The sequence below is a fragment of the Marmota monax genome, unplaced genomic scaffold (assembly GCF_021218885.2).
Source record: "Marmota monax isolate L192 unplaced genomic scaffold, Marmota_monax_Labrador192_F-V1.1 WCK01_AAM20220418_F8-fsc00014, whole genome shotgun sequence".
In the NCBI taxonomy this organism is placed as follows: Eukaryota; Metazoa; Chordata; class Mammalia; order Rodentia; family Sciuridae; genus Marmota; species Marmota monax.
This window is the reverse complement of record NW_026695222.1, coordinates 3,163,117-3,184,715: the sequence shown is the minus strand read 5'-3', so window position 1 is coordinate 3,184,715 and position 21,599 is coordinate 3,163,117. Positions and strand designations below refer to the sequence as shown.

The 21,599-nt window shown below is 45.4% G+C and overlaps 1 protein-coding gene across 2 annotated transcripts in view; it reads right to left on the bottom strand.

Annotated features, from left to right (window-relative positions):
* Jag1 (jagged canonical Notch ligand 1) overlaps positions 1–21,599 on the bottom strand; it is a 36,516-nt gene that overhangs the window by 2,385 nt on the left and 12,532 nt on the right. For both annotated transcript variants that reach the window (XM_046433341.2, XM_058575567.1), the window contains 22 exons: positions 18,308–18,562; positions 16,493–16,553; positions 12,500–12,630; positions 11,808–11,927; positions 11,203–11,316; positions 9,874–9,987; positions 9,147–9,260; positions 8,589–8,635; positions 8,082–8,255; positions 7,515–7,665; positions 6,543–6,707; positions 5,967–6,080; positions 5,285–5,398; positions 5,085–5,198; positions 4,792–4,908; positions 4,289–4,316; positions 3,755–3,840; positions 2,437–2,550; positions 1,719–1,828; positions 1,402–1,635; positions 1,068–1,199; positions 734–884 (listed from right to left, as the gene is read on the bottom strand). In XM_046433341.2, coding sequence (XP_046289297.1) covers positions 734–884; positions 1,068–1,199; positions 1,402–1,635; positions 1,719–1,828; positions 2,437–2,550; positions 3,755–3,840; positions 4,289–4,316; positions 4,792–4,908; positions 5,085–5,198; positions 5,285–5,398; positions 5,967–6,080; positions 6,543–6,707; positions 7,515–7,665; positions 8,082–8,255; positions 8,589–8,635; positions 9,147–9,260; positions 9,874–9,987; positions 11,203–11,316; positions 11,808–11,927; positions 12,500–12,630; positions 16,493–16,553; positions 18,308–18,562 — 2,760 coding nt within the window. The remainder of the gene's footprint in view (positions 1–733; positions 885–1,067; positions 1,200–1,401; positions 1,636–1,718; positions 1,829–2,436; positions 2,551–3,754; positions 3,841–4,288; positions 4,317–4,791; positions 4,909–5,084; positions 5,199–5,284; positions 5,399–5,966; positions 6,081–6,542; positions 6,708–7,514; positions 7,666–8,081; positions 8,256–8,588; positions 8,636–9,146; positions 9,261–9,873; positions 9,988–11,202; positions 11,317–11,807; positions 11,928–12,499; positions 12,631–16,492; positions 16,554–18,307; positions 18,563–21,599) is intronic.

Sequence of the window (21,599 nt, the reverse complement as noted above, 5' to 3'; positions counted from 1 at the left end):
AGTCTCTGAGAGGGGTACTGTGGGGACAAATCCCATTTTGCAAATGCATATTGTCATTTCACAGCTTGATAAGCAAGTGGTCCTTCGGGACCTTGGCACCTGTTCCCAGAGAGACCAGGTGGGGCAGTAGCTCCTACGGTCTCTGGCTCCACACTGGAGAACAGTGCCTGGTTAAGTCCAGGTTAGTCTGGCTACTGAAGCAGCTCATGATTGAAATTAGTTTTCAGAATTAGCAAACCCAAACCAAGCACGGACAGCTCAAATATCTCACGGCCATATGCCCCATTTCTCGTTTAGCTAGAACCATGATGCTAAAGATCCTCAAAAAAGGGGGTCTGGATGCAGGGATATCAAACTATCAAACTTATGCCTCACAGTGATCATGACAGGCTGTGCCATGACACCAAAATGCTAAATCACAGTTTGACAGCTTCAAGCTCAGGGTACAGTGATGCTCTACCCTAGGGCTCTGCAATATATCTATACAATACCAGTTCTACAGGGAGCCTGCTGGCAAGAGTACACAGTTTGTTGGGGAAAAGATTCACCTCTGCCCCCAATGGCTATACAACCTTGGTCAAATAGGCCGACCTCAGGTTTCTCACCAATTAAGGAGCTCTTGGGAGGCAGAGGCACTGACAGGTAATTCTCCACCCCGTGGCTCTACTAGATGGTGTAATGAGATCAGTTTGACAGCATTTACAAAAAGAGACTGTTCCCATTTGATACCTACCTGTTCTGTTCTTCAGAGGGCGCCTCTGAACTCTCACTTCTGCAACAGCAGCAATAAGTGAGCTGTTCCCATCACGTTTACTAACAAGATCTATTATTTTGTCAGTGATTTCCTTGATAGGGTTTCCATCATCCCGTATGTCTTCAGCAGACTGGAAAAAAATCAACTGTCAGACTTGACTTAGGGGGACACTCGGCAGTAGCCTTTATTTGAAATTATAATACAACATGGATACGTAATGCTTTCTTTCAATATGTTTACACAGTCTTGATACTGACTGACATTTACCTCCCTTGCAATCAAATAATTAGGCATAAATAGGTCTTATACTCACAATGGCCACGTGTATTTCATTGTTTGCCAAAAGGGAAGGCTCACAAGCTATGTAGATTGAATATTCAGCAGAAACATTCTTCAAAATATTCAAATTCCTCAGTTCACTGCAAATGTGCTCCGTGGTAAGACCCTAAAATGATTAAAAAAAAAAAAAAATCACAGGCATGTAAGGAAAAAGAAAAAGCTGATGTTCTTTTCAAACTTTGGCTAAATTCAAGTCTCACTTAGAGCCTAAGACAGGAATTCAGGCTACAGAGAAGTAGATCCTAGCTTGTGACAGTCCGTCTTTCAAACAAGCAAACATACTGTCCCCAGTTAAAGTTGTTACATACCGGTGACATCATCTCTTTGTTAAAGGTGAACGTGATGTTTGCACAGTTATCCTGGTAATAGGAGTCAGAGGTGCACTTGGTCTTCACTGGCTGGAGACTAGAAGACCGACACTCGCCCACTCCAGTGCAGGGGTGGACGAAGCACTGGTCATCCAGGATGGGGATGCAGCTCTGCCCACTGGGGCACTCGCTGTGACCTTTGTGGAGCAGGCAAGGTCGAGGACCACACCAGACCTGGAGAGAGTAAAAGAGGAGCTGAGCAGGAACGTCCACCTACGATTTCGGAGCACAGAACCACAGCAGCCCTCACACCCTACCTTTGAGCAGGCAATCCGTCCATTCAGGCACTGGCAGGTGTTACAGTCGTCATCCCACTTGGCCCCATCGGGGATCACCCTCCCTATGGTGATGCAAGGTCTCCCTGAAACTGAGAGGTGGAGACGTATGAGTAGGAGTTTCTTTTTTTGTAGACTGGATCACAGTTCTTAATGCTTCACCTCCTCCCTGTTATGAAATGGTCATACACCCTTGGCCACATGGTAATAGTTCCTTCTACCACAATGGGCACGTGTTTTTTTTTACAGCCCCACTAACTTCACTTGGCCATGTGACTTATTTTGGCTAATGCAATGTCAGCAGATGTGACCCAAGAGATGTGACCCTTTAACTTGGCTTTTCCCACTGACCTTGGCCTCTTGTGGGCCTGCCATTTGCCATGAAAAGAACAAACCCCAGAGATGGCTGCTGGCTGGTCAAGCTAAGCCTGAGCATAGTGGCACAATTGCTCTGCCCACCCATGCCACAGGCAACAAAAATAAATGCTTACTGCAAGCCCCTGAGGGTTAAGATGGTTGGTTACACAGAATTATCCAAGACCAGTGGCTACCCTGTTTTGGGAAGACCCACTTCCCCTTCCCTGCAATCCCCACTATGCATTCCATCCCTGAGCACAGTGCCCATTTGTGAACAAACTAATGGCTACAATGCCTGCTCACCCCAGAAGACACATGGGCAGCCAGGACTTGGCACACATACCTTCCTGGCACTTGGCACCACTGTGCCCTGGGGGACAGACACACTGGTAGCCATTGATCTCATCCACACAGGTTGCCCCAAAGGCACAAGGTGAAGACTGGCATTCATTGATGTCTAGGAAAGATGGAGTTTAAATTTAGGCTCCATTGGGGAGTAACAAAGTTTTTGTTTTTTTCAAACATAGAAAAGCATTCAAATCACAATTATAAGCTTGGTGAATTTTCACTCATGTAACCAGTACCCAAGTAAAGAAACATATCATTAATCTCCCAAAAGCCTCTATCAGTCACTGACCCCCAAAGATCACCACTGTCCTGACTTCCAACAGCTGAGAACCATTTTAGGCAGCAGCAATTTTTATTTATTAAGTTCCTTTCTCGGACAGTGCAGTTTAGAGCAAGGCCAGCAAACTTTTCCCCCAAAAAAGGGTCAGTGAACATTTTAGGCTTTGCAGGTCACAAGGTTTCTATCACAACTACTCAATTCAGTTGTGGTGTGTAGCCACAAACAACAGATAAACAAGTAAGTGTTTTCTGCATGCAATAAAACTTATAAGAACAGATGGTGGGTCAGATTTGGCCTCTAGGCTGTAGTTTGTCAATCTTATTTATGTCAATCTTATTTAGAAGTATGAAACAGATAAACTTATCCCCATCTAGCGCTAAAGTTCGTTCCATCCCAGATTGAAATTTTATAGGTGCTTGCCATTCTCCAAACAATTTGGGGACAAGAACAAAAATAATACAACTATTCTTTTTTTTTTTTTTTTGGTTTTTAAAAAAAAAGGTGTAAGAAATAAAGTTTCAGCTTCCTGAAAAAACTGCATTGTCTGCCTCCCAGTTTTAATTATTTCTCTGGGGCCTGATCAAACCCATTGCAGCTCAGCCTTTGGAAGTCACAAATCTAGTCCCTCCCATTTGTGTTAGCTCTGTCCTAGTCCCACAACAGGATAGCCATGGTAAGCTTCCACTTGCCCATTCATTAATCATGATAGTCACGAGGAGAAGCACACTGTTCTCAGGGCCCCAGTGTAGCTGAAATCATCAGATTCTGTGGCTGGCACTCTCCCCAAGAGGAAGGAGGGCTGCACCACCCAGGGACTACCAGCAAGTACCTGGGAGGATCCAGCAGGAGCACCTTAATCCCAGCTGGAGGCAGGAGATTACTTGCTTTGTCAAGGCTACTTAAAGTGAACTGTAGCCTTAATTGTTTTTAAAGAGGAAAAAAAAAACAAAAAAAACGAATCTCAGGCTGAGGAGTAGAATAGGGAGTAAGGGAATAAAGCCACTGGGAAAAATCAGATGGGGGCGGTCCTTACTTATTCTGCAGTCGGGCCCAGCAAAACCTGGAGCGCATTCACACCGGTACCAGTTGTCCCCATCAACGCAGGTGCCACTGTTGTAACTAAGAAGAAAACACAGACGGCCTTGGTTACCAGACTCCCAGTCCCTGACTCCAACTGCCCAACAATGCAGGCAGCCTTGCCAGTTACACTCAGCAGCTCTCACCCCTGGCCATAGCTGCCACTGTCTGGGGAGCTTTAAAAATACTGATGCCTGGGTCCCACCCCAAGAGAGTCTAATTTCTTAGGTCTCGGTTGCAGCTCAGGATTGGGACTTTTAAAAGCTCCCCAGGTGATTCCTGGGTACAGCCAAGGTTGAGAATCGCTGCTCTAAATGAAGATACAACCTGGCTAATTAAAGTGTGGTCCGCAGAGTGACAGGATGGGTGTCACCAGGGAGCTTGTTAGAAAAGCAGAGCCTCACCCCAGGTCGCCCGAATCAGAACCCACATTTTAAACAGGATCCCGGGAGATTCTCATGCAGATTACTTCAAAGGTTGTCACACTTACCAAGGATGTGGGCTGCAGTCATTGGTATCTGCAAAGAAAAGACAACAGGGAGGTCTTTAACAGGGTCTTAGCCCTAAGTAAAAACACTTATTTCCATAATACCCAAATGATAAAGTCAAAGTTAACACCAGCCAAATATGCTTAAAACCTCTGCTAAATTGGAACCAGGCCTGCACCACACTCAGTTTCATTTGCTGTGGGACATATGTACACAGGAAGAGGCCCTTGTTGGGGACAGAGGAGTGTGAGAATGGAAGGAGGCAGGGCTGCTAGTCAGACCCTGAGCTGGGAACCGAGACGCCATCTGTCTCCACTTATCTTCATCGGCAACTTTCTCATGCCCAGGTCAGGGCTGTATCCCATCAAGTCATTAATACGGACCCAGGTGATACAAAAGCAGACATCAAACAGTGAGCACTGCTTCTGGTTTCGATTGCAAGTCCCCAAGGGTGTCAGGATATGTTCCAGGAGCCCTGGGAGAGTTCAAAGGGGAGGACACTCACTCTGAGTACAGATGGGCCCCTCCCAGCCTTCTTTGCAGACGCATGTGAAGGTCTCACCGTTGACCACACAGGTGCCCCCATTATGGCAGGGGTTGGGCAGGCAGCTACTGTTTCTGGCTATAAGGCAAAAGCAGACAAGACCACCCTCTCTGAGGATCCAAAACTAGTCTGGAGGGGTAAAAACTAGACCCAAAAGAAAAAAGATCATAAGATCCAGAAGCATGTCCAGGAGCATGATGTGCTCACTCAGGTGGCCATGCCCACTGTAAATCCCACAGGGGGCAGAAAGTTACCTATGTTACAGGTCGTTCCTTCCCAGCCACCAGGACACATGCACTTAAATGCATCCCCTTCATCATAGCATGTGCCACCATTGTTGCATGTGGCCTCATCACACTGGCTGTCACCTGGAGGAAGAATCTCAATGTGAGCCCCAGCGGGCCCCCTCCCTCCTACAGAAGACAGAGGCAGGACCTGGGCCCCCAACACTTACGTGAGTGGCAGGTCTTTCCTTTCCATCCATTTTTGCAGTCACAGTAAAAGTCGTTGACCAGGTCTCGGCACGTGCCCCCATTGTGGCAGGGGTTCTGGCTGCAGTCATTAATATCTAGAATCAAAGAGGAGACGCTCAACTGAAGTAGATTCCAGGACTGTTCACAACACTTAGGAACTAAGCTTTCCTACAGCGACAGCCAACCCTTGCTTTCCACCCCCACATTCCAAAAACAGCTGAGCAGCCTCAGGACTTCAACACAATCACCCTTTTCTAGGAATAAACAAGCTCCCAAAAGAGCGACTTTGAATGCCACAAGTCAGGAAAGAGTTTGCAGTCCTCTGGAATTCCCATGGAAGTTGAAATCAAGATGCACAGAGATTAAAATCAAAACAAAGATTCCTCTCCTTGCAAGAAGGGATATGTATCTTAATTACCAATCTTAATTCTATAGCTTCCCCGGAAGTTCCTCCCCACCGGCTGTCACCAGCATTAACAAACACAAATGGGACAAGTGATGAGGTCCCTCTGCAGAAATCATTGGGGTCTTACTTCCAGAGGTTTCCATTACAACAAAGAAAAATTGGGGTCTTATTTCCAAAGGTTTCCAAGTTAAGGAGGGATTCTCCCACACACCCTCTGCAACCCAGAGTGGTCAGCCCCAAAATAACTCCAGACTCACTGGTTTCACAGAATGCCCCCTCCCAGCCGTCACTACAGATGCACTTATAAGAGTTGACACCATCGATGCAAGTGCCACCATTTTTACAGGGGTTGCTCTCGCAATCATTAATATCTGCGAAAGGAAGAAAAAGTGAATTGAAGGACAAGTAATGCCACAACCCAGCACTGTCCTGTGATTTTCACTGCTGTCTCCTGAGAAAATGCACCTGGCACCTCAATATGCTCAATTCCACTAGAATAATTTTTTTTTTTCAATTAGATGGGTGGCTGATGAAGCAGAGGCTTCCCTCATTTTATTTAATGCCCTGACATGACAAGTCAACCCAGTGGGCTTAGGGAAGAAATGTCTACAGAAAAGAGGGCCCACATTCTAAAATAAACTCATGGCTCAGAGGCATCTAAGTGGTCTGATAAATGTAGCCTCAGTCTCAGATCCCAGGTACAATGATAAACTTTCTGGTCTCTTCAACTTTAGCTTCCGATTAAAGCTATTCTCAAATACTGTCTTAAGTCGGGCAGCAGCACGGGGTGGGGAGCACCATCCCCATTCCCCAATGAGGGTGGGGGTTCTTACTTTCATGGCAGTATGTTCCCGTGAAGCCTTTGTTACAGTCACAGGTGAATTTGCCTCCCGACTGACTCTTGCACTTCCCGTGGGGACCACAGACGTTAGAGGAGATATACCGTACTCCTTCAGGTGTATCATTAGAAGCCATGGCCACAGTGCAGCTGTCAATCACTAGAAGACAGGCTGGGGTTCAGATCATAGCCACGGACGCACAGACACAGCATTCCTAAGCAAAGTGGGTAAAGCATACCAGCTACACTGGAGAAGGGCAACCTTGAGCTAATGAGGATGTCACGAGGCACCCCAGGGACTAAGACTCCAACAACATGCCTGGTAGCACTATGATAAGCAAAGTTGAACTCTTGGCAGATGGGATTTTTAAAGCATTTTGGTCCTACGCTGTCAGGAAACCTGCCTGACTGTGAGCCCTTATCATCCCACCTTTGACATTACCCGATTTGGTAAAATGCTTGCTGAGGAAAAAAAAGACCAATTAGACTCGGGCAATGCTAAAGTACAAATTCATAAAAGCTTTAAGGCTGTGCCATCTAATTCAGCAACTACAGGCCACATGTGGCTATTTATATTTAAACAGAGTGAAGCCAGTCCCATTCTAAATGCTCAATGGCCACTACAGCTGTAACCTGATGCACAGAACATTTCCACTGTTGCACAGTTCTACTGCCAGTGCTGCTCAGGAATTTGTCCTGGTGTTGCACATCAGCCCACCCCAGAACTAGAGTGATAAATGGATTTCACATTCTCTCCCCGGGGCTACTTGTACATGTGGTTTTCCTGCTGACCAGTCTGAATAGGTTGTTTCCACTTGTTCTGGATTCTGTAAGAGCTCAGGATAAAGTAGTTCCAACCTACAAGTCCTCTTTACCCTACACTACTTCTAAGTGCATTAAGGGGAGGTGGCCAATGGGAGACATAGGAGGAGGTCTAGACACAGTCAGGTCCTGGAAAGGGAAGTACCTTCACAGGGGGTTGTACGGCAGTGGTCTTTCAGGTGTGAGCAGTTCTTGCCCTCATAGTCCTCGGGGCACTTGCAGAAATAGTCACTGGCACGATTGTAGCACTGGGCACCATTCTGGCAGGGGTTGGGCTCACAATAATCTATGTCCAGCTGCAAGTACCAGGAGCAGAGAAGGAGGATCAAAGTCAAACGAGATGTTACGATCACTTCTCTGGGACAGTAGACACTGGAATATGATCCCATCCATATACTTGTAGGAGGAGACACTTGTTGGTAATCATCTTTATGCCCTAGGTACTGTCATGGTTCAGGTAAGCAATTAAGAAAAACAGGGTACAGTAGGAAAGAAAAGAGTCCGGGGTACGAAATGAAACACAAAGCTGAACAGATGCACACTGAGAAGAAAATCATTCATCAATAGCTCCTTCCATCACCATTTGTCTAACAGAGATTCACTAGTTAATAGGATGCTAATAAATGTCACAAGACCCCAAACACAAGAGCGAAGAATTGGAGGGGCCTCCGCTGTAAATACGTTGCCATCTGAAATTTTTGCCTCCACTCACCTGACAGAGGTTTCCAGAGAAACCAGTGGGACACAGACATTGGAATTTGTTGATTTCATTCTGACAGTGACCCCCATTCAAACAGGGGTTGCTGGCACATTCATCGATGTCTCTCTCACAGTGATCGCCTGCATAGCCAGGTGGACAGATACAGCGATAACCATTAACCAAATCCTGGAGGAGGAGAAGTGGGGGGAGAAACACATGCTTTTTTTTCTATATAGTCCACAAACAAAGCTTCAGGGGTTTCGCAGGATGGCTGTGGTTGGGCTGATTCACTACAATAGCCAAATGCCAAGCCTCTCAACTGGGTTAGAAGTTTCTGCAAGCATGCCTTTAAAATGATTCCCAGGAGACTGAGGTAACATGAGCCCTAGTGAAACTTCCAGGGACTCACTTTTCACCTGCATTTTTAAATTTCTTGGGGACAGAGCTCTCCCAGCATCACATAAATCTTAAATTGGTTGTCAACTGTCAAGGCTTTCATTTAAGCAAAGATTTACTTACCCGACAGGAGGCATCATTCTGACACTGGCCAAGGCAATCATTAATATCTAAAAAGCAAACAAGTTATCTGGTTAAAGAGGCACTTTGCATTGAAATTGGGCTTAATTGAAAAGCCCTCTTAGCTCTGGACAGATAAAAGTCTCAAATCAGATTTCCTTCTGCTTCCCTGTGAGATAAGGTTATTACACGAGGTAGGGACCCTCCCTAATTCTTCCAGACCAGAAGGAGGGAGTGAAACTTCACATCATTGTTTTAGCCTCCTTATCAGAACATGGCCAGTTTTAACAGCTAATGAGCCTGATAAATCCTACATTTTCCTTGCTACAGTGACCACTCCCTCTCCAAAAACATTCTGGGATAAAGTTCTCTTTTACTCAGAGGTAGAGGGCTTGCCTGGTACATGAGGAGCCCTGGGTTCTGTCTCCGGCACCTCAAAATGAAAAAAGGAAAAAAAAAAACCCACTTAGAACTGGAGACTGAGAATGGAAGGGCAAGAACCTTCTCAACACCCAAGTTTCATGAAAATCAAAATTGAAACAAAAAAAAAAAATCACTCACTTATGTCACAATTCTGTCCCATCCAGCCTGGAAGGCAATCACAGTAGTAGCTTGCAATCAGATTCTTACAGGATTTCGCATTTACACAAGGTTTGTCCTCACATTCATTTGCATCTGAAAGGAGACAAGGAGCAATGAGAAATAGTTCTACCCCCCCAGTCCCCCCCCAAAAAGAAACACCATACCAATGGAGTTGGTCTGAAATATGAGACATTTTAACAAGCTAGCTAAATAAGAAATACTAGGTTCCCTCTATTCAGAGCATCTGAGCCCTCTCTCTAGCCTTTATCCAATAAGGAACGCTAATTGATAACTTTCCGGCTGCTGGTTAACAACTGGCCCCCAACAGAATAGCAAAAAGCCACTAGGCATTTCTGCGCAAAACCCAGCACAGCCTAGTTGCTGGGATTTAAATGTGGCAAAAAGAATGCAGACAGCTCATTCCTCATGAGATCATCCTCGTTTGGAACCCAGCTGAACCCTCCTCGGACAGACGATTGACATGGTTCAAGGAATCCCACGACTTTCCCACAGGACCTAAAAGAGCTAGCCCATTTGCATTCAAGTTATTTCTCCCAGGCCCGCTGGACTCTTGCTAATAAATTACTTCTTAGTATGGTGGAGTGTGAACTCACACCGCTGGCCACATGCTCATCTTTCTTCACAGCTTTGATTAGCAAAGCCAACACTGGTTCAGGAATTAGAGAATCGCCAAGAATTTTCTTACCTAACTGGCATGTCTTGCCAGTCCACTGGGGAGGGCACACACACTTAAATCCGTTAACCAAGTCCAGGCAGGTGCCCCCATGGGAACAGTTATTTGGAGAACAATCATTGATATCTGTTCAATGAGAATTAAGAGCAACAATTTCATTCTGTTTGGCAATTAGACAAGGTAACATCACCCCTCACATGAGAGGCCTGTGCCTAAAAGCCAGACACCTGTTATAAGTAAAGCTACCACAGGGCAAGTGGGACGGTGATGATAAGCCTGAAGCCTTGATTTTAGCTTTAAATCCCCCAGTGCCCCAGTTCATCTAATCCCCCCCTAAGTAGTGGGGGAGAAAGACAGCTGGATAATAGCAGAGCATCAACTCAGTGGAAACAGGAGACATCCATACCTGCCTAATCTTTATTTTTAAAGAAATAAAGATGGCTCAGAAGTTACATAGAAAAGGTAAAATAATAATAATAATAATAATAATAATAATTTCTTCATGGTGGAAAACCTTATTTCTAGATTTGCTTACAGAGTTTTCCAAAAATAACCCACCCAGGTGCCACACCCCTCATGTCTGCACCAAACTGCAAAGATTTTAATTCGTTTACAGCCTGTGCCACACACTCTATTCGAGAATTCGCTTTTTAATCTTCATGACAGCCCTTAGAGATAGATGTTGTTACGATCCTGTTTGATCAGGACACAGGGAGGTTATGAAGCCTGCCACAGTTCTAAAAGTCATGGGTGGGGGTCTGGTGCAAGTGCAGGCCATCTGACCCCAGAACGACCCACATCCTTAATCATGCTGTATGCTGTTTTTAGGGTGCAGGCGATAGTGGTTTTCAGGCCTGACTGCACTCCAGAATTCCAGCTCATTAAAGGCTACACCTGCCTGATTGTGGAGGGAATCCACTTCATCCAGAGACCCTATCCCAGGTGGTTTTAACCTGTAGCCTAGTCTCAATCAAGCTAACCCTGTACCCAGGTCCTTGTCTTAGGGGTCTATGATAAAAATCCAGTACAAAGGCAGCCTCTTCAAGGCTAAAAGAGTTAACTAGAATCTGGAGGAGACAGACGCAAGGAAGCACACGCAAGGAATGAGCCCTTCCATGAGACTTTCTACCAACCACAGATACATGTGCTACCCTGGTGGGTAGAGATGGGGTGCTAGAAGACTTCCAAGTACCCAAGCCACCAGACTGAGTGCACCCTCCCTTCCCATACTCAGACATGTCACTAAGTCCTTAACTTTGGACAAGTCCAGATATCTCCCACCAACCCTGTATCATAACACAGTGACCTTCAGAACAGACATAGGCCAAAACCTGCACTTACTTGTGGAGCACGTAGGCCCAGTCCAGCCAGGAGAACACTCACACTCAAACCCCAGGGAGGTTTCCTTGCAGCTGCCCATGTTGTGGCAGGGGTCAGAGAGGCAAGCATGCTCAGCTGCAAAGACCAAGACAGCAGTCAGCAAAGGACCCACTTCTTGTCACACTGCCTCCACCCCACCCCCACCCCACAACCAAGTCCCACACTTTGGTCACCAGCTCAAGTACTTCACAAAAAATAAAAGCAAGCATGCAATGTAACCCCCTGCTGTGTCTAGGGGAGGAAGGAAGTCATCTTCTCACTGAGCCACATTCCAATATATCTTGAAGTTGGGGGGTTCACTACATCTCATGATGCCTCCTATGCTAATCAGCATCGCCCAAAAAACTTTAGGGACTCAATATTTCAGAGACTTGTGGAAGAGCTAGAATAACGAGTCTTAACTTTGGAGGGTATTTTCATCTTTTTACATATCATTAAAGTGTGTGTGTGTGGTGTGTGTGTGTATACACTTGCACCCATCGTAAGCTGAGCACACCAAAAACTAAAAAAAAAAAAAAAAAAAAAAAAAAGAACCCAAGGGATCCTACCCAGCTTGGACCACTTACCAATTTCACAGGTAGCTCCTGAATATCCCTCAGGGCAGGAACACTGATATTTGTCAGGACCTGTGTTGCTACAAGTTCCGCCATTGAGACATGGCTGATGAGTTCCACAGTAATTGAGATCTGCCCAGAAGACCCCAAAGTCACAAAAAGACAATAAAGGTAAAGACTGCTAACTCATTAGGAGTCTAGCCCTACTCCATTTTTTGGTACGAGGGATTGAACTCAGGGGCACTCGACCATTGAGCCACATCCCCAGCCTTATTTCGTATTTTATTTAGAGACAGGGTATCATTGATCTGCTTAGCACCTCGCTGTTGCTGAGGTTAGCTTTGAACCCGCAATCCTGCCTCAGCATCCTGAGTTGCTGGGATTACAGGCGTGCCACAGCACCTAGCCCCACTCCTATTTTAAAAATGGAACCAAAAAAAAAAAAAAAAATGAATAAACCACCCTACAGCATTAAAGGAAAATTCAAACAGATTTAGAATAAAAGCCCCCACAGAAGAATGAAATGGGCTGGGATGTGGCTTTGGGGTAGAGCATTTGCTTACGTTCTCACCCAAACCTCATGACATGAGGTGGTTAAGGATAGAAGATAAATCAAAGTAAAAACCAATTTACTGCTGTTCCAAAATCTCACGTTCCTTCCAAGACTAGCATCCAGCTCCTCGGTCCCTCCCTGATGGGCGTACCTTTGTCGCAGAGCTGACCACCCCAGTTGGTCTCACAGAGGCACTGCCAGGGTTCATTGCAGGTGCCATGGACGCAGCCCGGGTGCGGGATGCACTTGTCACAGTACAAGCCTTGCCAGCCATACTGGCACCTGCGGACAGACAGCACACCCCACTTAGCTTCGTGAACACCAAGGGGGATGCGCACAACTAAAGCAGAAGACCACGAAGTCCAGGCTGTTTATTTTGTTGTGGGAGACGGGACAGGACACTTTCAAGGCCTGTTAGAGGCTCCTTGTGAACAGACATTTTCACAGTTGAGCCGAGCAGAGACAACAAAAGGAGGGCTGTTTGGGGAGGGGCCAGAGTGGGGGGTGCCCTCCACAAAGCCCCTCTCAGGCTCCCACGAATGAGCTGAGGGTGAGGACATGGAATAAATCAATCCCAGGACCTCATCGGGACAGACCATAGAAGGAAAGGACAACAATAGCTGTGCAGAAGTCCCCACCAAGGCTGCCCCTGCAGCTCCGCCCAGGCTCTTTGTCTCCACAGCAAGTCACAACCCCAGTGCACAGATGCAACAAGATGCCAAAGGCCGCAGGAAAGAGCCCAGTGATGATACTTTAGGAAAATCAAACAAAAAGGGGAGGGAGAGGGGGCATCCTCCCTTGGCAAAGACCTGGGGAGGATCTCTAAACTCACTTCTGCAGGGAAGGGGAGGGGTGGCAATGGCACTTGGAACCAATTCTACAGATAATTTATGAGTCATTACCATGGCCGTGGCTGTTCATGCCAATTTAGTTATTTCTCACTTTGGGGGAAAAAAAATAAACAAAAGAGAGAAAGAAGAGGTCAAAGTACAATATCCCTGTATCTAATTTTGGGGGAGTTGAGTTTCCCTTATAAGCAACTTGTTCATCATAGTCTTTTAAAGCCAAACGGTCTTTGATCTCCAAACACAAACATAAACACAAACCTTCACGTGGGATGGGAGAGGGGGCAGGAACTCAAACCAATCTCCCCTCAATTTCAAGCCTTCTGAAACTTAACCACCTTCTCAAAAACCCAGCTCTAACAAAAAGGATGGAGGAAAGGCAGGGGACATCAGGAGCTAACCTGAGGGTGGAAGGAAGCAGGAGTGAATAGAACCCGGACCGACAAAATCATTCCAGATTAGGACCAGGGAAAAGCCAGGAAAACCAACTGCCCCTTGAGCTGCTCAGTTGGAACTCATGAAAATAAACGTCCGCATTTGCTCCCCAGAAGGAAAGGGCTTTGGTTTCCAGAGCGCTGGAGGCAAGCTAGCGAATCTTTGTCATGGGAAAATTATAGGGATCTAGCTAACAGCTAATCACCCACGGCTGAGAATGGATTAACCCTGAGAATACTGACTAACCACTTCCTAACTTCTAAAAACACCCCATCCACACCCAAACACAAAGAACTACTAGAATGTGTGGTTTAAAATTAATCAGACTCAGGATTCTGGTTCATGTAAAATAGACCTCCATCTAAATGACAAGTGACTATTTAAAGGAATAGAACAAGAACAAAATAAGTCATCTGGTAGAAATAACTTTTTAAAAAGCAGACACCCAACTTAGTGGGAGGCAGGGAGCCATTCTGTGCGGCCCATATTCTTAGCCTGAAAAATAATTCCAGGGAATTGATTGGGAAATAGCAATATTCCTGCTGTCTTCACTTATCCTTCCAAATTAAGGATGGCTACACCTCTTCAATTTGCCTAATAAAAGGAGAGACAGCTGAGGACCCAACCTAACCTCTTAATTAATGAGAGCTCAATCCCCAAGCATAAAACAGCAACCACAAGAGGCCACGGATGACTTCAAAAGAAAACAAATAAAAATACTGACCCTAAAAGAGGCATCGACCAAGTTATCCCAGTTTAATAATATATGATTAAGATTCTCATGAGAAATTGAAGTGACTTTCCTCATAGGATGATTCATAATTAAGTTTGATATTATTGGCAGGCTTGCAACAAAACAAGCCCATGTACCCGGGAAGAGGGAACCCAGGTCTCCTTGGGATGAACAAAACCAGGGAAGTTTTCTCCTGTGGGAGAAGACGAAAAGATTTTAAAAACAACAACAAAAAAAAAAACCTGTGTAATACATAACCCAAAAGACAACTTACAGGTAACTTGCCATTCAACTATTTCTGGAGCAGGACATAACCTGAACTTCCTTAGCTGGAAGGTTCTGTTTTGATTTTCTTTCAAGGCAGGGAAGACTATGCAAATGCTGCGTGGGAAAGTAGCACCTTAAGTAAATAAGAGCACTGGTGCGTGTCTGGGCAGGGAGTGGGAGGTGAGACTTAGAGAAAGAGAAAGGGCTAAATTCTAGAAACAAAGCCTGTTGTTCTGGCTGGGAGGGCCCTCCCCTGCACAGCAATGTGTTTATTCTGATGACAGTAGCACAAATCGAGGTCGGCCTCCATGATACTCAGATGATACTCATCTGAGCAGGCAGCAGGCTCAGAGAGTCCCTAATAGCCTTGCCGTTCTTACTTTCTCCAGAACACCCTTAATTAGGGAGAGTTGCCCTAGGTGGATTCCTGCTCTGCCTTTGACAGTAAAGTTGCTAAATACTGCAGTCAGCTGCCACCCAAGGGGATTAGCAGGTGAATCCCCTCCGCCATCCAGAAAATAAACTCCTGCAGAACTGTAGGAAGAGACAATTCCAGGACAACCTGTTCTTATTTCACTTCCAGCTGACTTGAATCCCACCTCAGCCTCAAGTTCAGTGTTTCCATTACGTGAGAGAACATATGGAGCTGTGGAATCAGCGAGGGAAAACCTACAGGTAATTCTCTTTAAAACCAGCAGCTCTCAATTTAAATCTGCAAAATCACGCGGCAAGTCCATCAAATGCAGATTCCTGGGACGAAACAAGGGAACAGAATTCAGTAGGAATTCTGCACTTTTAACAGTTCCCCCCATTTGTTTGGGGACTTACACTGTAAGTACTGAGGTATGGGGTTTGCTGAGGTTTGATTCCCAAAAATATGGTCTGACCAGCAATAGAGCATCACCGGGGAGCTTGCTTGAAATGCAGAAACTTGGGCCCATGCCAGCCCAAGTTTGCATTTTAATGAGGGCCCCAGGTACCACATTAGTTTGAGGTGTACTAGTTTAGACTGTTTCATAAGCTTCCCTGGGCTCAAATCAGAGCAGCCTTGGGGGCAAAGGTGACAGGACCAAAAGATTCATGTAGTGTCACATTAAATCTGCTGCTCCTTAAAACTGGGGAGGAGAGAGAGATGCTGTCAGAATATCAGACAGTATTTCCTGAAACAAGCTTTTCCCAAATTGGCATAATATACATTTCAAGAAGTCCCTAGACCATCCTGGGGAAGCGGTCAGGGTAGGTCTCTCCGTTTGGCTTCTGCATTGTTCCTGGACCATAAAAGAACAGACTTCAAAGGCCAGCAGCAAAAGTCTACATTCATCAGGCTCAGCTGACAAGATTCCAGCACAGCCATTAACCTCTCAGCACCGGCCCAGCTCCTGCCTGCAAAGGGGCCAGGAGATTGTACTAATCCCATCCTAAAGAATGCTGGACTTTCCCTATTGATGGGAAAAGTGGGGGAGGGCAGGGAAAGGAAAGGAGGGTGGAGGAGAAAAGAGAGAGGCGCAAAGAAACAAAGCCCCATCCTTCCATATAGTCCATTTGCACTTTAAGAGAAGATTACAAAATGTGTTATCAATTTACAGAACAGTTAATACATGAAGTCACTGGCTATGCCCACAAGTTTTTTTTTTTTTTTTTTTCCCTCTTCCAAGAGAGAAGGGGTGGTGTGCATTCCATCAGACAGCTGGTATAATTTAATAAGTTTCGGATGTGCCTATCTTAATTTTTTTAAGCTTTCTTGTCCTCCCAAGGGGGGAAAATGGCATATTTACAATAAAAAAAAAATCAGTCCCTTGGTTGCATTAAAGGAAAGATTTTTGAAAAGAAAAGGAAACCACAAAAGATCAGTGTAGTCATTTACCTGCAGTCACCGGGGAGCTTGCAAGATCCATGCTTGGGACTGCAGCCCTGTCGGCAAATAGCTGTTTAAAAAAAAAAATGCAGAAGGATGCGTCAGCACACAGCCCATTTTCTGCACTGCCATCCTCATGAGAATGGCCTAGCACATTAAGCCTACAAAATCCATGATTTTAAGAGATCTGGTATCAAGCCCATTGTAAGGAGAGGAAGATGGGAGGAGCCCAAATAACAAATCCAGCTTTAAACTTCAAGGTCTTGCTAGCAGATCTTCAAAACATGATACTGTTTGGGGACAAAATGTAGACAAATGATGGGGGAAGGGGACCCTCACCCAGTCTCTCTCAACAATAACTACCCTCCTCTTTACACCCTGCCTGGTCATTTCCCATCCTGCCCATCCCACCCTCACCATAAGAAAGAGGTGTAGATAATCCAATCCTTCCACATCCCATTAGGACATCCTCAGATGAGCCCCAACCTCCTTTACTAACCCCATCGTCCACCCCTACATGCCTGGTTTCAAAAATCTCCCAGGTCTAACAGAGCCAATCAGGCTGGCTTCATTTGGCAGGCTAATCCGGTAGCCAGATCTGGTGGTACTTCTGTAAAGTATTCTCACAAAGAATTCTCTACTTCATTAAAAAGAAGCTAAGAAATTGATCTGACATTAAAAACTTACTAACATTAGAGTGTCTGTTAGATTTTTAAAAACAACTCTTTAAAGCTCGATTCCCTTTTTCATTTCAGTTCTCAAATACTATCTTTTTGAGATGGGGTCCTGCTATGTTACTGGGACCATCTTAAAATTCTTGTCTCCAGCTATTGAAGAAAGAGCAGCTTTGCTCAAGGGACATGCAAATTCCTCATCATGCCCCACCCCTCAGTCACTGTGGAAAACTTTTTGTTAATTCAGTTTGTCATGAAAGAATTTACCTAATTATCATGTAAGATAAGCAGATTACATTATTATAGTACATTATTATTTATAAGGGCATGTATACGGTTAACTCGAATTACTGAACAACTTGCTATGAATAAGAATCAATGAACTCCAGTAAAGCGGGTTGGGATGAAGTTGGCAACAGACTGAAAGCTAGACTCCTTTGGATGGGCTCAATCCTCCAGAGTACGAAGGCTTGGGCTGTCCACTCCCTTTCCTCAATGCCGCCACAAAGGCATTGCAAAAGCTTCTTGCAAGGCCCCCTGAGCTCAGGGGCTGTCATTTCCTATAGCACTCTCTGCTCAGACAGCAACTCAATCAATCCTGTCCCACTTGGCATCAGATTCCTGAGAAGCAGAGCCTGAGAAGTGGATTCAGGCACAGGAAAGAGGGACTGAGGAAGGCAGGGGAAGGAGATGAGCAAGGACCTGGTCTCAGCTGGATTCTGCCTTCAGCCTGATCCCAGGGGAAGCTCTGGAGTGTGAATCTCCTACCACAATGTGAAGGCAAAGGGGGCTGGCCTTTGTACCCCCCTTCTAGCAGCCACTCACTATGAGCTGGAGGGATGGGGCATGAAGTGGCTCCTGCTTGGCCAAGGAAAATTCCCTGGAGAAGGAGCAGCTGTGAGCTGTTAGCAGCCAACACTCACAGCAGCTGGGGGATGGGGACACCAGCTGGTAAAGGGGATCTGACGGGGCACCAACAGCATCTTCGACACTCAACATCTTCATGCTTCAGTCCTAGATTACAGGCAAAGTCCCACCCTGCCCGAGATAGCAACCTGCCATCTGACTGCCGGTGGGTGAGAACTTAACACCAAAGCAACAGGCAGTCAGGGCTAGTCAACCCGCCCAGCACACATGTACACACACGCACCTTTGTTACACTCTGGGCCCATCCAGCCTTCCATGCAAGTTTTGTTGCCATTCTGGTCACAGGCATAATGTCCAAAGAAGTCATCTCTGGGCCGGCAGAATTTATTACAGCCAAAGCCATAATAGTAGTCATCACAGGTCACACGGATCTGATACTCAAAATGGGCGACCCCTGTGTTCTGCTTCAGTGTCTGCCACTGCCGGCTAGGGTTTATCATGCCTGAGTGAGAAGCTTTTTCAATAATGCTGTCAGGTTCTAGAGGCAAAAAAAAAAAAAAAAGGTGAATCATACTAACATTCATATCAGAGCCTCCCACACTGACCTTTTGGCCTTTTTGTTTTGGGGGGTACTGGGAATTGAGCCCAGGGGTGCTTTACCATTGACCTACATCCCCAGTCCTTTTTATTTGTTTATTCTGAGACAAGGTCTAAGATGCAGAGGCTAGCCTTGAATGTGTACCCTACTGCCTCAGCCTCCTTAGTCGCAGGGATGACAGGTGTGTGCCACCACACCAGCCCATTTGTTTTGTTTGTTTTTAAGTAAAGTATGCATGCACATGATATGAAATTCAAACAGTTGTACAAAAGGGCAGAAAATAAGAAGTCCATCTCCTTCCCCTAGAGGCCACCAATATCACTTATTCACCCTCTTTAATGGGTATATAATATATCTTATTTGTCTGGAAACAATTATTTACCTAGTCTCTAACCTTATGGGTATTCAAGTTGAAACCTTTTGTTATTAAAGCCACAAGCATGTCGAACATACCGCCCATGTATGTGGTTCCAGTGTTAAGAAACATCCCACAAATGGAAGTGCTGAATCAGTATGTGCATAACTAATCCACTCTGTCCACAGACCATCCCAAACTACCCACCAACGAAGCCCTGTCAATTAGTCCTCCCACCAGCACAGGAAACTGTTTCCCAGCAGCAGTGCCAATGCCATATACTATCAAACTTTCTGATCTTTGCCTGATGGATCAAGAGGTATCTCTTGTTTTAATTGCACTTAATTAAGTAATGAACACCCTTTCAATGTATTTATCAAACCATTCATATCTGTTCCTTGTGACCTGCAACCTATTTCTCTCCGTTGCCAATGTTTTTATTGCATCATTGACTATACTGATTTGTACTGATTTGTAAAAGCTCTTTATGTAAAAGAACATTGCCCCTTAAGGAATATTGCTCTTTAAGAAAAAATTTTACTATTCCAGATAAAGGTTAGCAACCTTTTCTGGTTTTAGAATTTTGTGTCTCCTTTAGAAAAGTTTTGTCCATTTTAAAAACTCTTCATTGAAAGCCAAGGAGTGAACTGAGTAAACTTAAAAAAAAAAAAGTTGGTAGATGTGGTAGTACATCCAGCTAATTGGGAGCTGAGGTATGGGGATCACAAGTTCAAGACCAACTTAACAAGACCCTGTTTCAAAATAAGAAAAAATTTTAAAACGGCTGATAGAGTATTTGCCTGGCATATCCAAGACTCTGGGTTCAATCCCCAGCACCGCAAAAAACTGTTAACATGCCACCTTTTAAACTGGAATTAAGCTAGCATTTCAATAATTGCACCACAAACTTGATGCATTTCACCTTTCTCCTCTGCACAGAGGGCTCATGAGAGAATAATTAACTTCAGTTTAGAGATAAGTAGATTTCTCTTTTTACAAGTCATACATCTTAAAAGAATGCTAACTGAGCCAGGCTTGGTGGTGCATACCTGTAATCCCAGTGACTGGGAAGACAGGAGGATCTCAAGATTGAGGCCAGTCTGGGAAATCTAGCAAGACCCCGTCTCAAAATTAAAAGGGGACTGGTGAGGTAGGAGGACAGGGAAAGAATGCTTACTGAAGAAAATCAAACAACCAATGCCTAGAGTCCAAGGAGCTCTCAGGAGGAGTAAGAAGTGGCCCCTGCCCTGAGGTCACTTACAATCTAGCATGAGAGAAGAGACAGGTACAAAAATAGTTCCCGACTCCAGAGCCCGCTCAGGAGAGGGAAGTGAACCGGCAAAGAGGCACCAGCTCCGTACCCACACAGCCTGGTGCTGTGTTTGTTTTCTTAAACCTGCCAGCTCTAGCCCTTCACCACCTTGTCAAATTCAAGGCCACCTTGGAGAGACAGCATTAGAGCCTACTTGCAATGCCTTTGTGATTCTTACACACCCACACCACTGTTTTTCTAGGCTCTGGGCCTGTGCTGCTTCACAAAGCTATGCAAGCCATGTAGGTGACCAGAGTAAGGAACTCCTGGGTGGCTTCATCCACACACTCCACTTCCAACTCAGCCCCAGAATTCACCCTGGGGTTCTCCAACTGTCGTGTGGGCAAGACAAGCCTCCAACAAGCCCACATACCTGCAGACTTACACCTAGTACACAGAGAACCACTTGCAGGTAACACTTCACTCATTTCAGTTTTTGCAAATAAACACAGACTAAAGAATGACAAAAATGCCCCTCCTCAAAGTGCATGTTTGTTCTGCTGGTTCAGTTAAGAGGTATAGTGGGCTATTACCACGTGGTTACAAGATCTGAATAAAGGAATCATTTCGACATACTAGTTATGGCTCAAAGGCATACAGCTTCTCTTGGGCTGGTATCAACAACAAACAATTCAGACAAGCCTCCAGCACAATCCTCAGGGTGCAGAAGACAGACACATGAATCTCAGTTCAGAATGTCCTCTACTTATTTCTGGCAAACGCCCTGAAGATGATCACTTCACAATCCTCAATGGAGCTAACAGAACGGTAGAAATAGCTTCGCACCTGCCAAGGCAGGACGCTGGTGTGTCTGGGTCATGAAGAGCAAGCTCCCTGCCTGCTGCTTCTGGGCTGCCACCCGATTCATGCCTCCTGTCGGTTTGGATCATAAGTGCACCTGGGATGGCTGTTTTGGTAGTCCAGGCTTGTGACTAGAAAGGATGTTACCGTCCTGCATGCAGATTATCACAGATCACCCATACAGCCTTGAAGGCCAAGGAGGAGGGGAGGAGGGTCACATGAATACAGCCCCAGAACAATGCCAACCTGAAAACCTAGATGAGAGCCTGAGCAGATAAGGCCATCCTAAAAAGGAAACTGAGTCTGAACTATGCCCGTTTATGTTTGCCATTAATTAAGCATCACAATAAACTGAAATCATTTGCTCTGGCAAAGAAAATAATTTGGACCCTTAAGTACTGTGGTCCCAAAACAAATGACTTTTTGGAGGACTGCTGGCAGGAAGGTCATCCTTGGAAAATCCCTTCTAACACATGAACAGCACCTGGGTTTCACTAGGCCCAGATTCT